This window comes from Tachyglossus aculeatus, chromosome 11 (assembly GCF_015852505.1).
Source record: "Tachyglossus aculeatus isolate mTacAcu1 chromosome 11, mTacAcu1.pri, whole genome shotgun sequence".
NCBI classification, from domain to species: Eukaryota; Metazoa; Chordata; class Mammalia; order Monotremata; family Tachyglossidae; genus Tachyglossus; species Tachyglossus aculeatus.
In genome coordinates, this window is record NC_052076.1 from 5351156 (window position 1) to 5372564 (window position 21409).

The 21409-nt window shown below is 48.4% G+C and overlaps 1 protein-coding gene across 1 annotated transcript in view; it reads right to left on the bottom strand.

Annotated features, from left to right (window-relative positions):
• The window catches only part of ETV6 (ETS variant transcription factor 6), a 178499-nt gene extending 157692 nt beyond the window's left edge, over positions 1–20807 (bottom strand). The window contains exon 1 of the mRNA XM_038753825.1: positions 20678–20807. Within this exon, the coding sequence (XP_038609753.1) occupies positions 20678–20710 (33 nt within the window). The 5' untranslated portion in view covers positions 20711–20807. The remainder of the gene's footprint in view (positions 1–20677) is intronic.
• Between the last annotated feature and the right edge of the window lie 602 nt (positions 20808–21409).

Below are 21409 nucleotides of genomic sequence, written 5' to 3' on the forward strand. Positions count from 1 at the left end.
AAGGAATGCTTCCAACAATTTCTGCCTGAAACCCCTGAGGCACCATCCCCATCACTCCCAGTCCCCCAAGCCCCCAGATCTTAATATCAAAATCTGAAACACTCGCCCCCACCCCCTCAAAAAAAAAAAAATAGGATGGACTAGTAGAAAGCTCATGGACCTGGGAATCAGAAGACCTGTGTTTTAATCCTGAATGGGCCACTCGCCTGATAGGTGACCTTGGGAGAGTCACTGAATTTCTCTGTGCCTGCTTTCTCATCTGCAAAATGGGGATTCATTGCTCAATAAATAGTACAGTTGGTGGTGATGATACTTGTTCTCCCTCCTCCTTAGAACGGGAAGCCCCATTGGGGTAGGGACTGTGTCTGACCTGATTAACTTGACTCTATCCCAGCACTTGATATGTGTGCTCGGGCACATAGAAAATGCTTTAACAAGGACTATTATTAGTAGTAGTAGTAGTAGTAGTAATAATAATAAATAAATGCATCCCACAGAATGACTTCAAATTAACTCAGCTGGAAAAATACCAGGTTGAGGCAAGGCTCTCCATCCCCGGTAGCCCCCCGACACCGCTCACCCCCTCTGGAGCGCCACAAAAATGTGATTCTGCCTTCTGAGGTGCAGAGAGCCTGCAGGCCCTGACATACCCACCTCTCCCAACAGTGTGAAATGGGCTCCGACACCCAACCAGGCTCTTTTCCCAGCCTCCCCACGCTGGGGTACAGCGCTCAAGCGCTTAGTACAGTGCTCTGCATACAGTAAGCGCTCAATAAATACAACTGATGATGGGGTATCGGCCCTCGAGAGCAGCCTCGGCGGGGAGTCCCGGAAGCGCTCACTTATCTGGCCGCGCGAGCAAGCTCGAGCATGTCCCGGAACCGGGCCGGTGAAGACATGCTAAAACATTATTTTCCTGCCCTCAGCACAAATGAGAAAGATGACTTCTTTGGGAGTGGGGAGGGGTGGGAAGCGGGGCCGTTTGGGACGGTGGAGGAGGAAGGAGAGACGATCCAAAAACGACTTTCGAAAAATTCTTAGAAAGTAAAAGGCGTGAAAGAGTCGTTTCGTCTGGAGGCATCGGGGTGTGGAGACCCTGGGGGGGGTCTTGAGCTTGGAGATCGCTGGGTGGGGGTATAGGAGGGGAGGCCCTCGCTTCCAGAATGATTGATTGAGAGACGGAGGTAGTATGGCCTAGTGGAAAGAGCAAGGTTTGGGAGCTCAATAAATACTCTTGATTGATTGATTCAGGAGCCTTAGTTTCTAATCCCAGCTCTGCCACTTGCCTGCTGTGGGACTTAGGCAAGTCGCTTCACTGCTCTGGGCCTCAGTTCATCTGTAAAAGGGGGATTAATCAATCAATCGTATTTATTGAGCGCTTACTGTGTGCAGAGCACTGTACTGAGTGCTTGGGAAGTACAAGTTGGCAACATATAGAGACAGTCCCTACCCAACAGTGGGCTCACAGTCTAAAAGGGGGAGACAGAGAACAAAACCAAACATACTAACAAAATAAAATAAATAGAATAGATATGTACAAGCAAAATAAATAAATAAATAAATAGAGTAATAAATATGTATAAACATATATACATATATACAGGTGCTGTGGGTAAGGGAAGGAGGTAAGATGGGGGGATGGAGAGGGGGACGAGGGGGAGAGGAAGGAAGGGGCTCAGTCTGGGAAGGCTGGGATTAAGACTGGGAGCCCCATGTGGGACAGGGACTGTGTCCAAACTGATTAGCTTGGAGGTCTTCCCAGACGGAGCCCCCTTTTTCCTCTCCCCCTTCCCATCCCCCCCGCCCTACCTCCTTCCCCTCCCCACAGCACCTGTATATATGTTTGTACAGATTTATTACTCTATTTATTTTATACATATTTAGTATTCTATTTATTTTGTTAATTGTGTGCATCTAGCTTTAATTCTGTTTGTTCTGATGACACCTGTTCACATGTTTTGTTTTGTTGTCTGTCTCCCCCTTCTAGACCGTGAGCCCGTTGTTGGGTAGGGACCGTCTCTATATGTTGCCGACTTGTACTTCCCAAGCGCTTAGTACAGTGTTCTGCACACAGTAAGCACTCAATAAATACGATTGAATGAATGAATGAATCTACTCCAGCACTTAGAACAGTGCTTGACACACAGTATGCGCTGAAGAAATACCCTCAACTCTGGGCTACAGTTTCCTCATCTGTAAAATAGGGATTCAATACCTGTTCTTCCTCCTAATTAAGACCGTGAGCCTCCCTTGGGTTCGGGAATTCCGGCCGATCAGATTAATGCACAATTCCTGAAAAGAGCGTTACTACTGAAAGTGATTCCATCGATCAATCTATCAATGATATTTACTGAGCGCTTACTGCGTGCACGGCACTGTACTAAGTGTTTGGGAGAGTATCACTCCACAGAGTTGGTAGACAGTAACCCGCTCACAATGAGCTTATAGTCTTTAGGGGGAGATGTGTTAATATATATAAATTACAGCTATGCTGTAGGGCTGGATATCAAGTGCTTAAAGGTTACAGATCCAAATGCATAGGTGATGCAGAAGGGAATGGGTGTAAGGGAAATGAGGCCTCAACCGGGGAAGGCCTCTTGGAGGAGATATAATAAAATAATAATAATAATAATAATAATAATAATGGCATTTATTGTGATTTTAGGATGAAAGGAGGGGAGAGTGGTGGGCTCTCATTTATGGAGGGGGAGGCCAGAGGGAGGACACATGGGTAAGGAGTCAGCGGCGAGATAGGCAAGATTATGGTTGTACATATTCATTACTCTTTATTTATTTATTTTACTTGTACATATCTATCCTATTTATTTTATTTTGTTACTCTATTTATTTATTTATTTATTTTACTTGTACATATCTATCTTATTTATTTTATTTTGTTAGTATGTATGGTTTTGTTCTCTGTCTCCCCCTTTTAGACTGTGAGCCCACTGTTGGGTAGGGACTGTCTCTATGTGTTGCCAATTTGTACTTCCCAAGCGCTTAGTACAGTGCTCTGCACATAGTAAGCGCTCAATAAACACGATTGATGATGATGATGATTGAGGTAGGGTGAATAGGTTGGTTAGAGGAGCGAAGGGTGCGGGCTGGGCTGGAATAGGAAATCAGCGGGTAAGGTACAAGGGGGTGAGCTGACTATTTAAAAGGATCCCAGGAAAAAGAGCCCTCTCCCCCATCACCCCAATTTGGGGAGGGTGGGAGGCACGTGAGAGATGCTCCCAGATGGGAGCAGGGAAAAATAATTTGCGGAGAAAATTCTTCTTGTTCCAAATATGCACAGAGCTACCATTCTCCCCCTTCTAGACTGTGAGCCCGCTGTTGGGTAGGGACCGTCTCTAGATGTTGCCAACATGGACTTCCCAACCGCTTAGTACAGCGCTCTGCACACAGGAAGCACACAATAAATACGATTGAATGAATGAATGAATTAGCAGAGGTTGGGCAGGACGAGCGGTCAAGTGGGTCCAAGAGGGGTTGGGATGATAATAATAATAACAGTAATAATTAATTATGGTATTTGTTAAGTGCTTATTATGTGCCAAGCAGTGTTCTAAGCACCAGGGTAGATACAAGGTAATCAGGTTGTCCCACGTGGGGCTCATTTATATTATTTATAAATACGACTAACTGGCTGACTCTATCTGTAGCAGCATGGCGTGGTGTATAGAGCATGGGCCTAATAGTCTGAAGGTCATGGGTTCTAATCCCAGCTCCGCCACCTGTCCGCTGCGTGGCCTTGGGCAAGTTACTTAACTTCTCTGTGCCTCAGTTACTTCATCTGAAAAATGAGGATTAAGACTGTGAGCCCTATGCAGGACAGGGACTGTTTCCAACCCGATATGCTTGTATCCACCCCAGCACTTAGTACAGTGCCTGGCACATAGTAAGCGCTTAACATATACCATAGTTATTATAATTATTATCTATCCACTAGCCGCTGCTTCTCAGCTGGGCTCTCTGGCTTTGCCGGCCAATGGCCCAATCCCCTCTGCCCGCTGCAAGTCTCAGATCAGTGGCCAAGAGTTGGGGGACCATGTGGGCGGGGGGCACGTGGGGAGAACCGGAGAGGTGCCAGTCCCCAGACGTCAATTCATTCATTCAATCGTATTGATCAAGCGCTTACTGTGTGCAGAGCACTGTACTAAGCACTTGGGAAGTACAAGTTGGCAACATATAGAGACGGTCCCTAACCAACAGCGGGCTCACAGTCTAGAAGGGGGAGACAGAGAACAAAACAAAACATATTAACAAAATAAAATAGAATATGTACAAGTAAAATAAATAGAGTAATAAATACATACAAACATATATACTATATACAGGTGCTGTGGGGAAGGGAAGGAGGTAAGATGGGGGGATGGAGAGGGGGAGGAGGGGGAGAGGAAGGAGGGGGCTCAGTCTGGGAAGGCCTCCTGAAGGAGGTGAGCTCTCAGTAGGGCCTTGAAGGGAGGAAGAGAGCTAGCTTGGCGGATGGGCAGAGGGAGGGCAGTCCAGGCCCGGGGGATGACGTGAGCCGGAGGTCGACGGCGGGACAGGTGAGAACGAGGCCTGGTGAGGAGATTAGCGACAGAGGAGCGGAGGGTGCGAGCTGGGCTGGAGAAGGAGAGAAGGGAGGTGAGGTAGGAGGGGGAGAGGTGATGGACAGCCTTGAAGCCGAAGGTGAGGAGTTTCTGCCTGATGGGCAGATTGATTGGTAGCCACTGGAAATTTTTGAGGAGGGGAGTAACATGCCCAGAGCATTTCTGGACAAAGACAATCTGGGCAGCGGCATGAAGTATGGACGTCAATGCACAAGTCAAATAGAAGGCAGCCAAAATTTTTTTTAAAAACCCATCCACACAGCCCCAAACCACAATACTTTTCCATCCGTCTGTGCTGAATCCCACCAAAAACACTATAGACAAACACTCCTGCTTTGATCCAGCTAACCAGCGTGATTCTATTCAGGCCGTGAAGACACTGGCGTATCCACCTGGCCTGGCCTGCCTCCGCTGCATTTGGGCAGATTGCCGGGCTGCCCGCACGGGGCAAAACTGCCGTCCTCTGTGGATGACCGTTCTGCTCCCCACCCACCTGCCATCCAAGGAGAGAGCGAGGCAAACTGGACCCCCAACACCGACCCTTGGCTCAGGCAGCGACGGGTGGAGGAAAAGGGGTAGAAGGACAATAGTAAAAATAATATTAATAATTGTGGTATTTGTTAAGTCCCAGCTATGTGCCAGGCATTGTACTAAGAGAAGCAGAGTGGTTCAGTGGAAAGAGCCTGGGCTTTGGAGTCAGAGGTCATGGGTTCAAATCCCAGCTCCGCCAATTGTCAGCTGTGTGACTTTGGGCAAGTCACTTCACTTCTCTGGGCCTCAGTTACCTCAGCTGGAAAATGAGGATTAAGACTGCGAGCTCCCTGTGGGACAACCTGATCACCCTGTAACTTCCCCAGCGCTTAGAACAGTGCTTTGCACATAGTAAGAGCTTAATAAGTGCCATTATTATTATTATTGTTATTATTCTCTGTGCCTCAGTTACCTCATCTGTAAAATGGGGATTATGACTGTGAGCCCCCCGTGGGACAACCAGATCACCTTGCAACCTCCCCAGTGCTTAGAACAGTGCTTTGCACATAGTAAGCACTTAATAAATGCCATCATTATTATTATTACTAAGCACTGGGGTGGATACAAGCAAATTGGGTTGGACACAGTCCCTGTCCCACGTGGGGCTCACAGTATCAATCCCCATTTTACAGGTAAGGGAACTGAGGCCCAGAGTAGTGAAGTGAGTTGCCCAAGGCCACTTGGCAGACAAGTAACGGAGACAGGATTAGAATCCATGATCTCCATGCTCTATTCACTATGCCATGTTGCTTCCCCATCTCCATGGTGAGGGTGTGGAGGAAAAGGGGGAGGGGGCAGGGAGGAAAGCGACCACGACAGCTGGAGGAGGAGCCGGGTTGGGGTATTATCATTATTATTCGTATTTATTGAGCACTTACCTTGTGCAAAGCACTGTATCAAGCGCTTGAGAGACTGAAGGGCTGATGAGGCAAAGAGCCCCCACTGCCACCCCCTTCCTCAAAGCTCTGTTGGGTTCATTCGTTCCTTGAGGAAACGGCAGGACTGATAGGGATTGATCAGAAATCAATCAATGGCATTTATTGAGCGCTTACTGTGTGCCCAGCACTGTACAAAGCGCTCGAGAGAGTCCAAAATAACTGAGTTGGTAGACATGTTCCCTATCCACGAGGAGCTTACAGTCTAAGGGGGAACCATATAGAGCAGGGGCCTGAGAGTCCGAAGAACCTGGTATCCACCCCAGTGCTTAGCACAGTGCCTGGCACATAGTAACAAATACCACGATCATCATCATCATCATCATTATTATATAAATACAAGTAAGTTAGTTACGGATATGCACGCTAGTGCTGTGGGGCTGAGGTGAATAAAGGGGGCAAATCCAAGTGCTAAAGCAACACAAAAGGGAGTGGGAAAATGAAGGCTTGGAAATTCCCAACTCTTCTTTAGGAGTTTCTCCTTAACCAACCAACCAATTCCTTGCAATTGGAGCTGTACCCTTTCAACACCTGATATTCACCCCACCCAAAGCCCCGCAGCACTTATGTACACATCCAGAATTTATCTGAATAATAATAATAATAATGGCATTTATTAAGCGCTTACTATGTGCAAAGCACTGTTCTAAGCGCTGAATGTCCGTCATCCCCTCTAGACTGTAAGCTCCTTGTGGACAAGGAATGCGTCTACTAACTCTGTTGGACTGTACTCTCCCAAGCGCTTAGTGCTCTGCACACGCAGAAGGCACTCAGTAAGCACTTAGTACAGTGCTCTGCACACAGAAAGCGCTCGATAAATATGACAACGAATGCATGAAATGCTGTTGGAATTCAAGAAACTTGTTTTTTCTTTCTTTTTCCTTCTTAAATGCACTCACTCACATAGTACAGTCTTCAAAAGACACCCCGAACTTCAATGCACATGAATGACCAAATTTCGGGACTTTCTCCGCAGTGGGAGTCAGAAGGACCTGGCTTCCAATCGCAACCCCACCACTTGTCTGCTGTGTGAACTTGGACAAGTCACTTCACTTCTCTGGGCCTCAGTTCCCTCATCTGTAAAATGGGGACTGAGACTGCGAGCCCCACGTGGGACAGGGACTGGATCCAACCCAATTTGCTTGCATGCATGCAAGTGCTTAGTACAGTGCCTGGCACACAGTAAGCGCTTAACAAATGCCACAATTATTGTTATTATCATTATTATTATTAATAATAATGATGCAAAGCTCGATGCGGGGGGCCTGCTCTCCTCACTGGCAGGGCGGGGGCCAGTATTTGGCCTGGGGGCTCCAACCAGGACCAGCAAACTTTCATTCATTCGTTCATTCAATCAGATTTATTGAGAGCTTACTGTACCAAGAGCACTGTACCAAGAGCTTGGGAGAGTACGAAACAACAATAAACAGACACATTCCCTGCCCACAACGAGCTTACGGTCTGAGAGGGGGAGACAGATATTAATATAAATAAATTACAGATTGAAGGCATCCACGGTGGACACCCCCCAACACCCACCCCAGCGTAGAGACTGGCAGGGCAATTGCCAATATCCGCCGGGACCAGGAGACTGAAAGACCCCCCAACTTTGAAAGCAAAGCCCACCTCCACGGCAGAGGAAACACTGATAAATCAGGCCCAGGCCTGGCTCTGCTGTATTTATACCTACTGCCTGCTTCAACTGGACACTCCATGACTCATTCTGCTTCTTCCTATCTGATCCTCCTCCTTCTCACTACTCCATCCTTATGTAAATACATCATCTCCCCCATTAAACCCTAAGCTTCCTGTGGGCAGGGAGGTTTCCGACGTCTGTTGAACTTTCCCAAGAGTTTGGAGCAGTGCGGCACGCTCAGTCGGGGCTCAGTAGATACAATTACGACTAGAACTTCTAATGAGAAGCCTAGAGCAAAGAGGACGGGATTGGGAGTCAGCTCTGCACAAAGTGCTCAAGAAACACGGCGGATCGATTGAGTCGGGAGACCTGGCTTCTCGTCCTTGGCCAATTGTCAGCTGTGTGACCTTGGACAAGTCACTTAACTTCTCTGGGCCTCAGTTCCCTCATCTGCAAAATGGGGATGAAGACTGTGAGCCCCACGTGGGACAAGCTGATCACCTTGTGTGCTCCCCAGCGCTTAGAACAGTGCTCTGCACACAGTAAGCGCTTATCAAATGCTATCATTATTATTATCCTGGCTCTGCCCCGTCCCTGCTGTGTGACCTTGGGCCAATCACTTCTCTGTGCCTCAGTTTTCTCATCTGTAAAATTAGAACCAGTATGGCCTGGTGGATAGAGCACGAGCCGGGAGTCGGAAGGACCTGAGTTCTAATCCCGGCTCCGCCTCTGTGCCCCAGTTACTTCATCCGTAAGATGGGGAGTAAGACTGTGAGCCCCATATGGGACATGGACTTGGCCTAACCCGATTATCTACCCCAGTACATAATACAGTGCTTGGCACATAGTAAACACTTCCCCATGTGGGACATGGATGTGGCCTAACCTGATTATCATCATCATCAATCGTATTTATTGAGCGCTTACTATGTGCAGAGCACTGTACTAAGCGCTTGGGAAGTACAAATTGGCAACATATAGAGAGACAGTCCCTACCCACCAGTGGGCTCACAGTCTAAAAGGGGGAGACAGAGAACAAAACCAAGCATACTAACAAAATAAAATCAATAGAATAGATATGTACAAATAAAATAAATAAATAAATAGAGTAATAAACATGTACAAACATATATACATATCATCATCATCATCAATCGTATTTATTGAGCACTTCCTATGTGCAGAGCACTGTACTAAGCGCTTGGGAAGTACAAATTGGCAACATATAGAGACAGTCCCTACCCACCAGTGGGCTCACAGTCTAAAAGGGGGAGACAGAGAACAAAACCAAACATACTAACAAAATAAAATAAATAGAATAGATATGTACAAACATATATACATATCATCATCACCATCAATCGTATTTATTGAGCGCTTCCTATGTGCAGAGCACTGTACTAAGCGCTTGGGAAGTACAAATTGGCAACATATAGAGACAGTCCCTACCCACCAGTGGGCTCACAGTCTAAAAGGGGGAGACAGAGAACAAAACCAAACATACTAACAAAATAAAATAAATAGAATAGATATGTACAAACATATATACATATCATCATCATCATCAATCGTATTTATTGAGCGCTTACTATGTGCAGAGCACTGTACTAAGCGCTTGGGAAGTACAAATTGGCAACATATAGAGAGACAGTCCCTACCCACCAGTGGGCTCACAGTCTAAAAGGGGGAGACAGAGAACAAAACCAAACATACTAACAAAATAAAATAAATAGAATAGATATGTACAAACATATATACATATCATCATCATCATCAATCGTATTTATTGAGCGCTTCCTATGTGCAGAGCACTGTACTAAGCGCTTGGGAAGTACAAATTGGCAACATATAGAGAGACAGTCCCTACCCACCAGTGGGCTCACAGTCTAAAAGGGGGAGACAGAGAACAAAACCAAACATACTAACAAAATAAAATAAATAGAATAGATATGTACAAACATATATACATATCATCATCATCATCAATCGTATTTATTGAGCGCTTCCTATGTGCAGAGCACTGTACTAAGCGCTTGGGAAGTACAAATTGGCAACATATAGAGAGACAGTCCCTACCCACCAGTGGGCTCACAGTCTAAAAGGGGGAGACAGAGAACAAAACCAAACATACTAACAAAATAAAATAAATAGAATAGATACGTACAAACATATATACATATCATCATCATCATCAATCGTATTTATTGAGCGCTTCCTATGTGCAGAGCACTGTACTAAGCGCTTGGGAAGTACAAATTGGCAACATATAGAGAGACAGTCCCTACCCACCAGTGGGCTCACAGTCTAAAAGGGGGAGACAGAGAACAAAACCAAACATACTAACAAAATAAAATAAATAGAATAGATATGTACAAACATATATATATATCATCATCATCAATCGTATTTATTGAGCGCTTACTATGTGCAGAGCACTATACTAAGCGCTTGGGAAGTACAAATTGGCAACATATAGAGACAGTCCCTACCCACCAGTGGGCTCACAGTCTAAAAGGGGGAGACAGAGAACAAAACCAAACATACGAACAAAATGAAATAAATAGAATAGATATGTACAAATAAAATAAATAAATAAATAGAGTAATAAATATGTACAAACATATACACATATCATCATCATCATCAATCGTATTTATTGAGCGCTTACTATGTGCAGAGCACTGTACTACGCGCTTGGGAAGTACAAATTGGCAACATATAGAGACAGTCCCTACCCACCAGCGGGCTCACAGTCTAAAAGGGGGAGACAGAGAACAAAACCAAGCATACTAACGAAATAAAATAAATAGAATAGATATGTGCAAATAAAATAAATAAATAAATAAATAGAGTAATACATATATACAGGTGCTGTGGGGAAGGAGGAATAATTAATTAATTATTAAATAACTAATACAGTGATTGGCACATAGTAAACACTTCACGGACACCATTTTTTTGAAAACGCACAAAGCGGTGTGTTCTTCTGCTACTTTCCCTGGGTACCCCCGACAACACAAGCATACACAAACACACACACAGTCACCCCGAGTACCCTTTCACCATCAAGATAGACATCTCCCGTTCCCCGGCTCCCACCACTTCCTCTGCTACTGTCTGTCTGGCCATCCTCCGCCCGCTCCCACACACTCTGCTTCGCCTCCTCGCACACCTGACGTACACAACGAGGTACAGCCTCTAGAAGGAATGGAGGTGGTGACTGGTTTAACTCTGGGGTCTAGGACTCCACGGGGGTCGGGGGGATCCCAGCGGCGGCAGCACGGCCTAGCGCAAAGAACACGGGACCGGCAATCAGCCCAACCCAGCTCCGACACCTGCCTGCTGGATGACTTCTGGTGCCTCAGTTTCCTTGGCTGCAAAATGGGGACTCAATATACCTGCTCTCCCTCCCGTTTCAGTCATGAGCCTTATGTGGGACTGAGACTACATCTGATTATCGGATTAACGTGCCTGTGTGCCAGCGTGGCTCAGTGGAAAGAGCGCGGGCTTTGGAGCCAGAGGTCATGGGTTCAAATTCCGGCTCCACCAATTGTCGGCTGTGTGACTCTGGGCAAGTCACTTAACTTCTCTGGGCCTCAGTTCCCTCATCTGTAAAATGGGGATTAAGACTGTGAGCCTCCCGTGGGACAACCGGATCACTCTGTGACCTCCCCAGTGCTTAGAACAGTGCTTTGCATCATCAATCGTATTTATTGAGCGCTTACTGTGTGCAGAGCACTGTACTAAGCGCTTGGGAAGTACAAGTTGGTAACATATAGAGACAGTCCCTACCCAGCAGTGGGCTCACAGCACATAGTAAGCGCTTAATAAATGTTATCGTTATTATTATTATTTATTATTATTTTCTCCCAAGGGCTTGGTATGGTGCTCTCTGCACACTAAGCACCCAATCCACTTGTCTGCTGTGTGACCTTGAATACGTCACTTCACTTCTCTGTGCCTCAGTAATGCCACCTGTAAAATGGGAATTAAGAATGTGACACCCCCCCCACTACGTGAGACCTGGACCGTGTCCAAACCAATCAATCAGCTTGTATCTTCCTCGGCAATTAGTACAGTGCCTGGCACATAGTAGGCGCTTAAAAATACCATAAAAATCAACTCATTGATATTGATCTTGCGACTACCGCAGTGCCTAGCACCTAGTAAGCACTTCAAACAGCTCACTTACTGTTGTTATTACCATCTGGTGAGATTCTTTTTAGACTGTGAACCCACTGGTGGGTAGGGACTGTCTCTATATGTTGCCAATTTGTACTTCCCAAGCGCTTAGTACAGTGCTCTGCACATAGGAAGCGCTCAATAAATACGATTGATGATGATGATGATATGTATATATGTTTGTACATATCTATTCTATTTATTTTATTTTGTTAGTATGTTTGGTTTTGTTCTCTGTCTCCCCCTTTTAGACTGTGAGCCCACTGGTGGGTAGGGACTGTCTCTATATGTTGCCAATTTGTTCTTCCCAAGCGCTTAGTATAGTGCTCAGCACATAGTAAGCGCTCAATAAATACGATTGATGATGATGATGATATGTATATATGTTTGTACATATCTATTCTATTTATTTTATTTTGTTAGTATGTTTGGTTTTGTTCTCTGTCTCCCCCTTTTAGACTGTGAGCCCACTGGTGGGTAGGGACTGTCTCTATATGTTGCCAATTTGTACTTCCCAAGCGCTTAGTACAGTGCTCAGCACATAGTAAGCGCTCAATAAATACGATTGATGATGATGATGATGATGTCTCTGTATGTTGCCAACTTGTACTTCCCAAGCGCTTAGTACAGTGCTTTGCACACAGTAAGCACTCAATAAATATGATTGATTGATTGACTGATTCTGCAGGGGCCTTGGTGACTTCTAGATTTCCTCAGCATCCAGGAAAGGCCACTGACATTTCCCACCGTGTAAGAAACCATTTTGCTTGGTAACCAGGCTGTGGGCTGGGCTATAGCCCATCCCAGCCCTCTCGGAGAGAGAGCAGTCCGGCCCTTTCATATCTTCCACGGAGGCCGGCCAGAAGCGGGGGGTCGAAGAGTCCCGGGGTGCCGGCCCACTGGCCTCCGGATCGCGTGCGAGCTTGGGAAACGGGGAGCCGGGGCCTCCGTCGCAACCACAGGAGAAAAGTGAGGAGCGACAGGAAGGACGCGCTGCCCCGAATGTCCGGGTGAAGAGTGGAGAGGGAGGATGCCGCTAATCCCAAAAGGAGCGGATAATCCCAAATGATTTTGTATTTGACCTTGGAAAGGATGCCTGATCCCCCTCTCCATCGCCCCATCTTACCTCCTTCCCTTCCCCACAGCACCTGTATATATGTATATATGGTTGTACATATTTATTACTCTATTTATTTATTTATTTATTTATTTATTTATTTATTTTACTTGTACATTTCTATCCTACTTATTTTATTTTGTTGGTATGTTTGGTTCTGTTCTCTGTCTCCCCCTTTTAGACTGTGAGCCCACTGTTGGGTAGGGACTGTCTCTATGTGATGCCAATTTGTACTTCCCAAGCGCTTAGTACAGTGCTCTGCACATAGTAAGCGCTCAATAAATACGATTGATTGATCGATTGATTGATTGATCTGAGAAGACCTGAGAGCGTGAGACACTAAGTGATTCTGAGGCAGCTCGAGGTTGGAGTCACGGTCCCCCCAGGGCTCAGCCCTTTCCCTTCCGCGTGTCCGTGATGGAGCCGTGCGGGCGATCCCGTTCAGACTAGGGGTGCCGGGGGGCTTCAGGGAGGGCATCCCTCCGACTCGGAGGGCGGAATGACGAGGTGGAAGCAGGAGGATGGGGCGGAGGGGCTGGGGGCCCCCAGGGTGGGCCTAGGGCTGCCGTGGCCCTCCCGCAGATGTTTCGCTTCCTCAGCGATGTTGCCTCTCTACTCTTCTCCCTTCACCGGCTTTTTGCTGCTCTAATAATTATAGAATTTATCAAGTGCTTAGTAGGTGCTGAGCCCTGGGGAAGATACAGAGCCCCTGTCCCACACCTAGTCTAAGAGGTAAAAAGAGCAGGTATCTTGTCCCCATTTTACAGATGAGGAAACTAAGGCCCAGAAAGATCATGTCAGGCAGTCAATCGTATTGATTGAGGGCTTCTCTGTGCACAGCACTGTACTGAGCGCTTGGAAGACTACAATATAATGGACGCATTCCCTGCCCACGGCGAGCTTACAGTCTGTAATAATAATGATGGCATTTATTAAGCGCTTAGTATGTGCAAAGCACTGTTCTAAGCGCTGGGGAGGTTACAAGGTGATCAGGTTGTCCCACGGGGGGCTCACAGTCTTCATTCCCATTTTACAGATGAGGCAACCGAGGCTGCTTAGTATGTGCAAAGCACTGTTCTAAGCGCTGGGGAGGTTACAAGGTGATCAGGTTGTCCCACGGGGGGCTCACAGTCTTCATTCCCATTTTACAGATGAGATAACCGAGGCACAGAGAAGTTACGTGACTTGTAATGTGACTGAAGTCTGTAATGCGACTCCACCAAAGGTGGCAGAGCTGGAACTCGAAGTGGGGTCTCCTGACTCCCCATCGTGGCTCAGTGGAAAAAGCGCGGGCTTTGGAGTCAGAGATCATGGGTTCAAATCCCAGCTCCGCCAACGGTCAGCTGTGTGACCTTGGGCAAGTCACTTTGCTTCTCTGTGCCTCAGTTCCCTCATCTGTCAAATGGGGATTAAAACTGTGAGCCCCCCCGTGGGACAACCTGATCACCTTATAACCTCCCCAGCGCTTAGAACAGTGCTTTGCACATAGTAAGCGCTTAACAAATACCAACATTATTATTATTATTATTATCCCGGGCTCTTTCCACTAGGCCACACTGCCCCTCTTTGGCTGTTCTGCCCTTTCTCTGGCCTCCGCTCTTCTTCCCGCAGCTGTCGCCCTCTCCGCCATTCCTTCTGAAACTTCCCAGCCGGTGGGAAGGAAGAAAGGAGGGTGAGCTGGACAGGTGGGAGCGAGTCTGGACCGGGAAACAGTTTTCCTTCGGAAAGGGTGGCCGGCCTCCAGCGGCTCGGGGCAGGGGGACGGTGGGGAGAGGGCACAGACAGAGCTTGGGGGACTGGAGGGTGCCCACTGGGAGCTGAGTACGAATCCGGGGACGCCCAGGGGGGAATCTCAGCACCCCCGTCCCGACATACTGCCAAGCCACTCCCTGCCAAGTGGCAGTTGGACCCAATTCAGCCTCTCCCGGGTGAGGCCGGGATTGGAGCAGGTGACCTGGGAAGGGCGGGAGAAGAGTCAGACTGAACGTCCCACCCTCCTCCTCCTCCTCCCAGACAATTCTCTGGAAGTCGCTCTATGGAGCCACCACATTTGATTACAATTTATACACACTAATCAGGCACACCAAATATATATGGTAAGCAGCGTGGCTCAGTGGAAGGAGCCCGGGCTTTGGAGTCAGAGGTCATGGGTTCAAATCCCGGCTCCGCCAATTGTCAGCTGTGTGACTTTGGGCAAGTCACGTCACTTCTCTGGGCCTCAGTTCCCTCATCTGTAAAATGGGGATTAAGACTGTGAGCCCCACGTGGGACAACCTGATCACCTTCTATCCCCCCAGCGCTTAGAACAGTGCTTTGCAAATATACGTATACCATAATATATACGTATGATACCATATGACGATGATCATCGATCAATCAATCAATCATATTTATTGAGCGCTTACTGTGTGCAGAGCACTGTACTAAGCACTTGGGAAGTACAAGTTGGCAACATATAGAGACAGTCCCTACCCAACAGTGGGCTCACGGTCTAGAGGGGGGAGACATAATCATGCGATCATCACGGTAAGTATATACGGTATTGGTTAAGCGCTTACTATGGGCCAGTCACCGCACCAAGCACTGGAGTAGATACAAGGTAATCAGGTTAGACACAATCCCTGTCCCACCTGGGGCTCACAGTCTTAATCCCCATTTTACCAATGAGGGAACTGAGGCCCAGAGAAGCAAAGTGACTTGCCCAAAGTCACACAGCAGGCAGGTGGCGGAACTGGGAGGAGAACCCAGGTCTTTCTGACTCCCAGCCCGGGCTCTATCCACTAGGCTGTACTGCTTCTCCAGCCTCCAGGGCCTGGGCCTGGGTTTTAGTGTTTGTTTTGTTCTCAGCGGACCCTCACAATCCATCAGCAGAGCCCCTTCCTTCCTCTCCCCCTCGTCCCCCTCTCCATCCCCCCATCTTACCTCCTTCCCTTCCCCACAGCACCTGTATATATGTATATATGGTTGTACATATTTATTACTCTATTTATTTATTTATTTTACTTGTACATTTCTATCCTATTTATTTTATTTTGTTGGTATGTTTGGTTCTGTTCTCTGTCTCCCCCTTTTAGACTGTGAGCCCACTGTTGGGTAGGGACTGTCTCTATGTGTTGCCAATTTGTACTTCCCAAGCACTTAGTACAGTGCTCTGCACATAGTAAGCGCTCAATAAATACGATTGATTGATTGATCAGCAGGCAGCAGTGATGTCTCAGGTGGGAACATTCACAGCTCGGATTTATAGACCTGTCACCGGGAAGCCTTCCCTGACTAATCTCTCATCTCCCACCCTACTAGATGGGTTGGGTCTTCACGCCCTAAGCACTGCGATAAGCAGCGTGGTTTAGTGGCAAGGGCACGGGCTTGGGGATGAGAGGACGTGGGTTCTAATCCCGGCTCCACCACTTGTCTGCTGTGTGACCTTGGGCAAGCCACTTTTAACTTCTCTGTGTCTCAGTTCCCTCATCTGTAAAATGGGGTTGAAGACTGTGAGCCCCACGTGGGACAGCCTGATCACCTTGTAAACTCCCCAGCGCTTACAACAGTGCTCGGAACATAGTGAGCACTTAACAAATAGCATAATCATCATCATCATCACGACCCTCTCGGCACTTGGGTCCAATCAATCCATCAAATTTATCGAGCGCTTAAGATTGCTCCCCTCTTCCTGTAATTTATTTAAGCGTCCGTCTCCCCCGGCTAGAATGTAAGCTCCTCGAGGGCAGGGATCCTGTTTACTAACTCTACTGTGCTCTCTCAAGCACTTAGTACAGTGCTCTCCATCCAGTAAGCGATCAATAAATGCCACCAATTGATTTCATCCCTCCCACAACCCTCACCCCCCCGCCGCCAACCTTTCCACTGGGGAAAAGAAGAATGATGCCCCTCCACCGCCCCCCAGAAAAATTAAAACCCAGCAATCAAGAACAATTAGAGTGCCACTCTGCCTTTCTGGTTCAGGACTCCCAATCTGGGACTTTTCCCAAGAGAGACGGAGATGGAACTTGGGAGAGAAGCAGAGCAAGGAACGGAGAGATTGCAAGAGAGAGATGATGAAAGAGAGCAACCAGGGACAGACACACAAACACAGACAGCCGCACACGCAAAGTTTCTCAGACTTGAAGCCTTTTCCTCTGGCCTCTTGCCCCTCTGCGCTTCAGCACCTCAATCAGTGGTATTTACTAAGCGCTTACTGGGTGCAGAGCGCTGGCCTAAGCGCTTGGGAGAGGACATGCATTTGGGGGCTGATTATATCTACCCCAACGCTTAGTACAGTGCCTGGCACATAGCCCGTTGTTGGGTAGGGACCGTCTCTATATGTTGCCGACCTGTACTTCCCAAGCACTTAGTACAGTGCTCTGCACACAGTAAGTGCTCAAATACGATTGAATGAACAAATACCATTATTATTATTATTACAACATAGAGTTTGATGGGTGCACTCCTTGCCCACCACACGCTTTACAGTCTAGAAACTTCTCATCTCAGCAGCTAAAGCAATAAAAAAGGATTTAGGGGGCAGCATAAATCCCCCCCACACACACACAAAGAAAACCCCTCCATCCCAAAACAGCCTCAGCTGAGCAGGGCTGCATCTAATTCACAGGTTACGCTCACAACACCATTCTCTCTCACCATTCATCATGTGCTCTGCACATAGTAAGCGCTCAATAAATACGATTGATTGATTCCCTCACTGCCCCAGAGGTACACCGGTACATCGCCTGGGACACACGAGAAGAAGCGAGAAGGACGAAATCCATCCTTGGGAGACAGTTTTTAAAATGGCCTGAGTGTGAACTTCGGGCTCTGACCATCTGAATATATTACAGCATTGAGACCAGTGCCTGTCTATTAAAGGTTAAATTACACTGGGACCGTCTGCCCCCTAAAATGTATATCTGTGTACGTGCGGCGATGTATACGTCTAGTCTAAGCAAACATGCATATTCCACCCAAAGAGGCCCCAACAGGGGTGTCTGCTCCAGACCTGTGATGAATAGTTGGTGAACTCTCAAAGGTAGGAGATCGGGACCTCAATATAGAAACAAACACCAGATCTCTGCAAAAGAAAACTGCTTTCTTTTCTTCTCCCCATTAATCAGGCGAGACAGAGGGAGAGAGAATAAGAACTGCTGAAGTAGAATCCTTTCTGCTTAGGGGATGGGTGTTTTGGTTTTGTTTGTGCAAAATTCCCCTTTCCCACTAAAGTTTAAAAAAAAAGTGAGAACTGCAGCTTTTTCTTTTTATGGGAAGGCCAAAAAAAAAAAAAAAAAGTAAAAGTAACTGCAGAAAGCATTACTTTCCTAAAGACACTCTCCTGTGTGTAGCTTACTGGTACAGATTTTCCCCTCCTTACGAATTCCATTTATTGCCCCACCGCTAAATACGATTTACTGATTGAATGTTCCATTATTTGGTTAGGTACATCTGCGTTATGAAGTGTCAGCTCAATTCGATTATCCCTACCTCACCGCGGGCCGAACGCAGTTGGGGGGGGAAATTCAATTTACACCCCACCCAGATAGGGTCCCAGCCACGGGGGTACCGCCACCCAAAATTTCCAGGGGGGGAGTTTTTCCCGAAGCCTCAATTAAACAAGAATCAGAAGGAAAGAAATCTCGGTGGGAGCGACGTGAAACCGCCCAGAATTTCCCCTTTCGGGATGGGGAGTGGGGGGAGGGAGGGGTTGAAAACTTTCAAAGATTTTGGGGAGGGGGCGGCCTCTGAAAGCCGTTGGGCCCGGGGACGCCAAAATGCTGCCTCTTCCCTCCCCCACCCGGATGAGAGCTTAACAAAGGGGAAGGGGAAGGAGAGGAGGAAGGGAAAGAGGAAGGGGAGGAGGAAGGGGAAGAGGAAGGGAAAGGGGAAGAGGAGGAATACCAATGAAACCCCCTGTTTCTCCATTGTTTCCCCCGGACCAGGCCCGGGCCCACTCCCTCCCAACTCCTTCCCGGGCAGGGACAGAAATTCAAGCAATAAAATCCAATCCAAACGATAGGCTGCTTCGAAACCGAACGCACGACTCGAAAACGGCAGAAAAAGCAAAATAATACCGCAACCCAGGGGGGCCCGGACCCCCCGCGCCTCCCCCAAGCGCAAACTTCACCCCAACTTTCCAGCGGCGCCCCCCCATCCCTCCCCTAAATCGTACTTCATCATCATCATCATCAATCGTATTTATTGAGCGCTTACTATGTGCAGAGCACTGTACTAAGCGCTTGGGAAGTACAAATTGGCTTGATCATCATCGTTAATTAGGGTCTCTGTTAAGCTTAGAACAGCGCTTGGCACACAGTAGGCGCTTAATAAATGCCATCACCATTATTTTCCTTGTACATATCGATTCTATTTATTTTATTTTGTTAGTATGGTTGGTTTTGTCTCCCCCTTTTAGACTGTGAGCCCACTGTTGGGTAGGGACTGTCTCTATATGTTGCCAATTTGTACTTCCCCAGCGCTTAGTCCAGTGCTCTGCACACAGTAAGCGCTCAATAAATACGATTGATGATGGTGATGATGCTGATCACCACTATTATTAAGCGCTTGTTTTGTTCTCCGTCTCCCCCTTCTAGACTGTGAGCCCACTGGTGGGTAGGGACCGTCTCTAGATGTTGCCAACTTGGACTTCCCAAGCGCTTAGTCCAGTGCTCTGCACACAGTAGGCGCTAAATAAATAGGATTGATTGATTGATTATGCTGTGCCAAGCACTGTTCTGAGCGCTGGGGGAGATTCGAGGTCATCAGGTTGTCCCCCATGGGGCTCGCGGTCTTCATCCCCCAAACTCGGCCCGGGATGGGGGTGGGAGGTGGTGGGGGGGGGGAAAGGGTCTGCCCCCCCACCCCAAACTTTCCCAGCCCCTTTCTCTTCCTCCCCAGGAAGGGAAAACCAAGTGGGCGGCCTGTCCCTGATGTCCTGTCAAAGTGGGGGGGGGAGAAGGGGGGGAAGGTCATTTCGGCCGCTGCCAACCGACCTCTCCGTGCCCCCTCCCCACCACTAGTTCCCAACTTCGGGTTGGCTCCAAAAAGGTCGGATGAACCCCATCCATTTATTGGGCGCTTAGTACAGTGCTCTGCACACAGCAAGCGCTCAATAAATCCGATTGATTGATTGCTAAATCAATCAGGGAATCCGAAAAACTTTATTCACCTTCTTCTCTCCCAAGAGCTCCAGAGGACGGGCCTCGGGCCAGGGTCTCCATGCCCAACGTGACCCCCCCCAACTAGGGGCTGCCCCCCCTAATCTCTCCCCCCCCACTGTCCCCCTCCTCCCCACTGTCCCCCTCCCCAATTACTTTGCAGAGACCCCCAGCCCCCATGGGCATCTGCAGGTCACATGGAAGAGAGAGGGGGGCCTGCCCCAAGAGGAGGGGGCGCTGGGGCCTGCTTTTCTTCCCCCCCCCCCGATAAAAAGGGGGATGGGGGAGGGTCAAAGTGGGGGTGGGGGTCCCCTGCGGGAGAGCAAGCAGGCGGAGGGCGGCAGCAAGGTTAAACTAAAGGGTAACAGCCCGGCGACCTCCCATTTTGCAGGGCGACGAGACCCCCGACTTTCAGCCCCCAACAGACCGGCTGGGGGGGAGGGGAGGGGGTCAAAGGGGAAGGGGGGACATCCACCGTGGGGAGGGGGTCGGTAGGGGAGGAAGGGGGGGTCGGGGAAGCTTTTTTTTTTTTTTACCTTAATGCTACACTGAGCAGGAGCCTCAGACATGTCTCACGGCCAAAGGGATGAGGAAGTTCTCAGGGGTTTTTTTTTCCACTTTCCTCTTCCCAGACCCAGAAATCCTCCGGCGCCGGGGGCGATCATTTAAGGAGAAGTTTCTTCGCCCATCTTCGCCCCCTCCCCACCCCCAGGGACCCCCCCCCAAAAAAAAAAACAACCCAACAACTCCGAGGCTTCGGGGTTGCTGCGGGCCCGGGGCCACTGAGACAGAGAAATAAGGAGAGACGTGGGGGGGAGGTGGGGGGGTCGAGGTTTTCCTAAGCGTTGAGCTTCCACCTCCGGAGGAGGAACGAAGGGCAGGAGGAAGAGGAGGAGGAAGAGGAGGAAGGGTCTCCTGCCTCTGGGTCTCTCCCTTTAATGTTTTCTTTCCTGGAAGAGAGAAACTGAAAGGCAGAACTGAGAAAGCTCCGGGCTCATTGATCTTCGGAGTTTCTGGGCTGAAAGTGACGTGAATTCCCAGCACTGAGCTCTGCCTCTTAAAGGAGCCACCAGGAAATGCCGGCTCGGGTTACAGGGGCTGGGGGCTGGGGGTTGGGGGGGCTGGGGGGCTGGGGAAGGGGCCCAGGACAGGCCCTGGGGGAGCCAGGCCTTCTCCTGATGCTACTGCTGCTGCTGATGATGATGATGATGCTGCTGCTGCTGATGTCCCCAGGGGGTGGGGGGCTTTCAGGGTGGGCCCCCGCATAA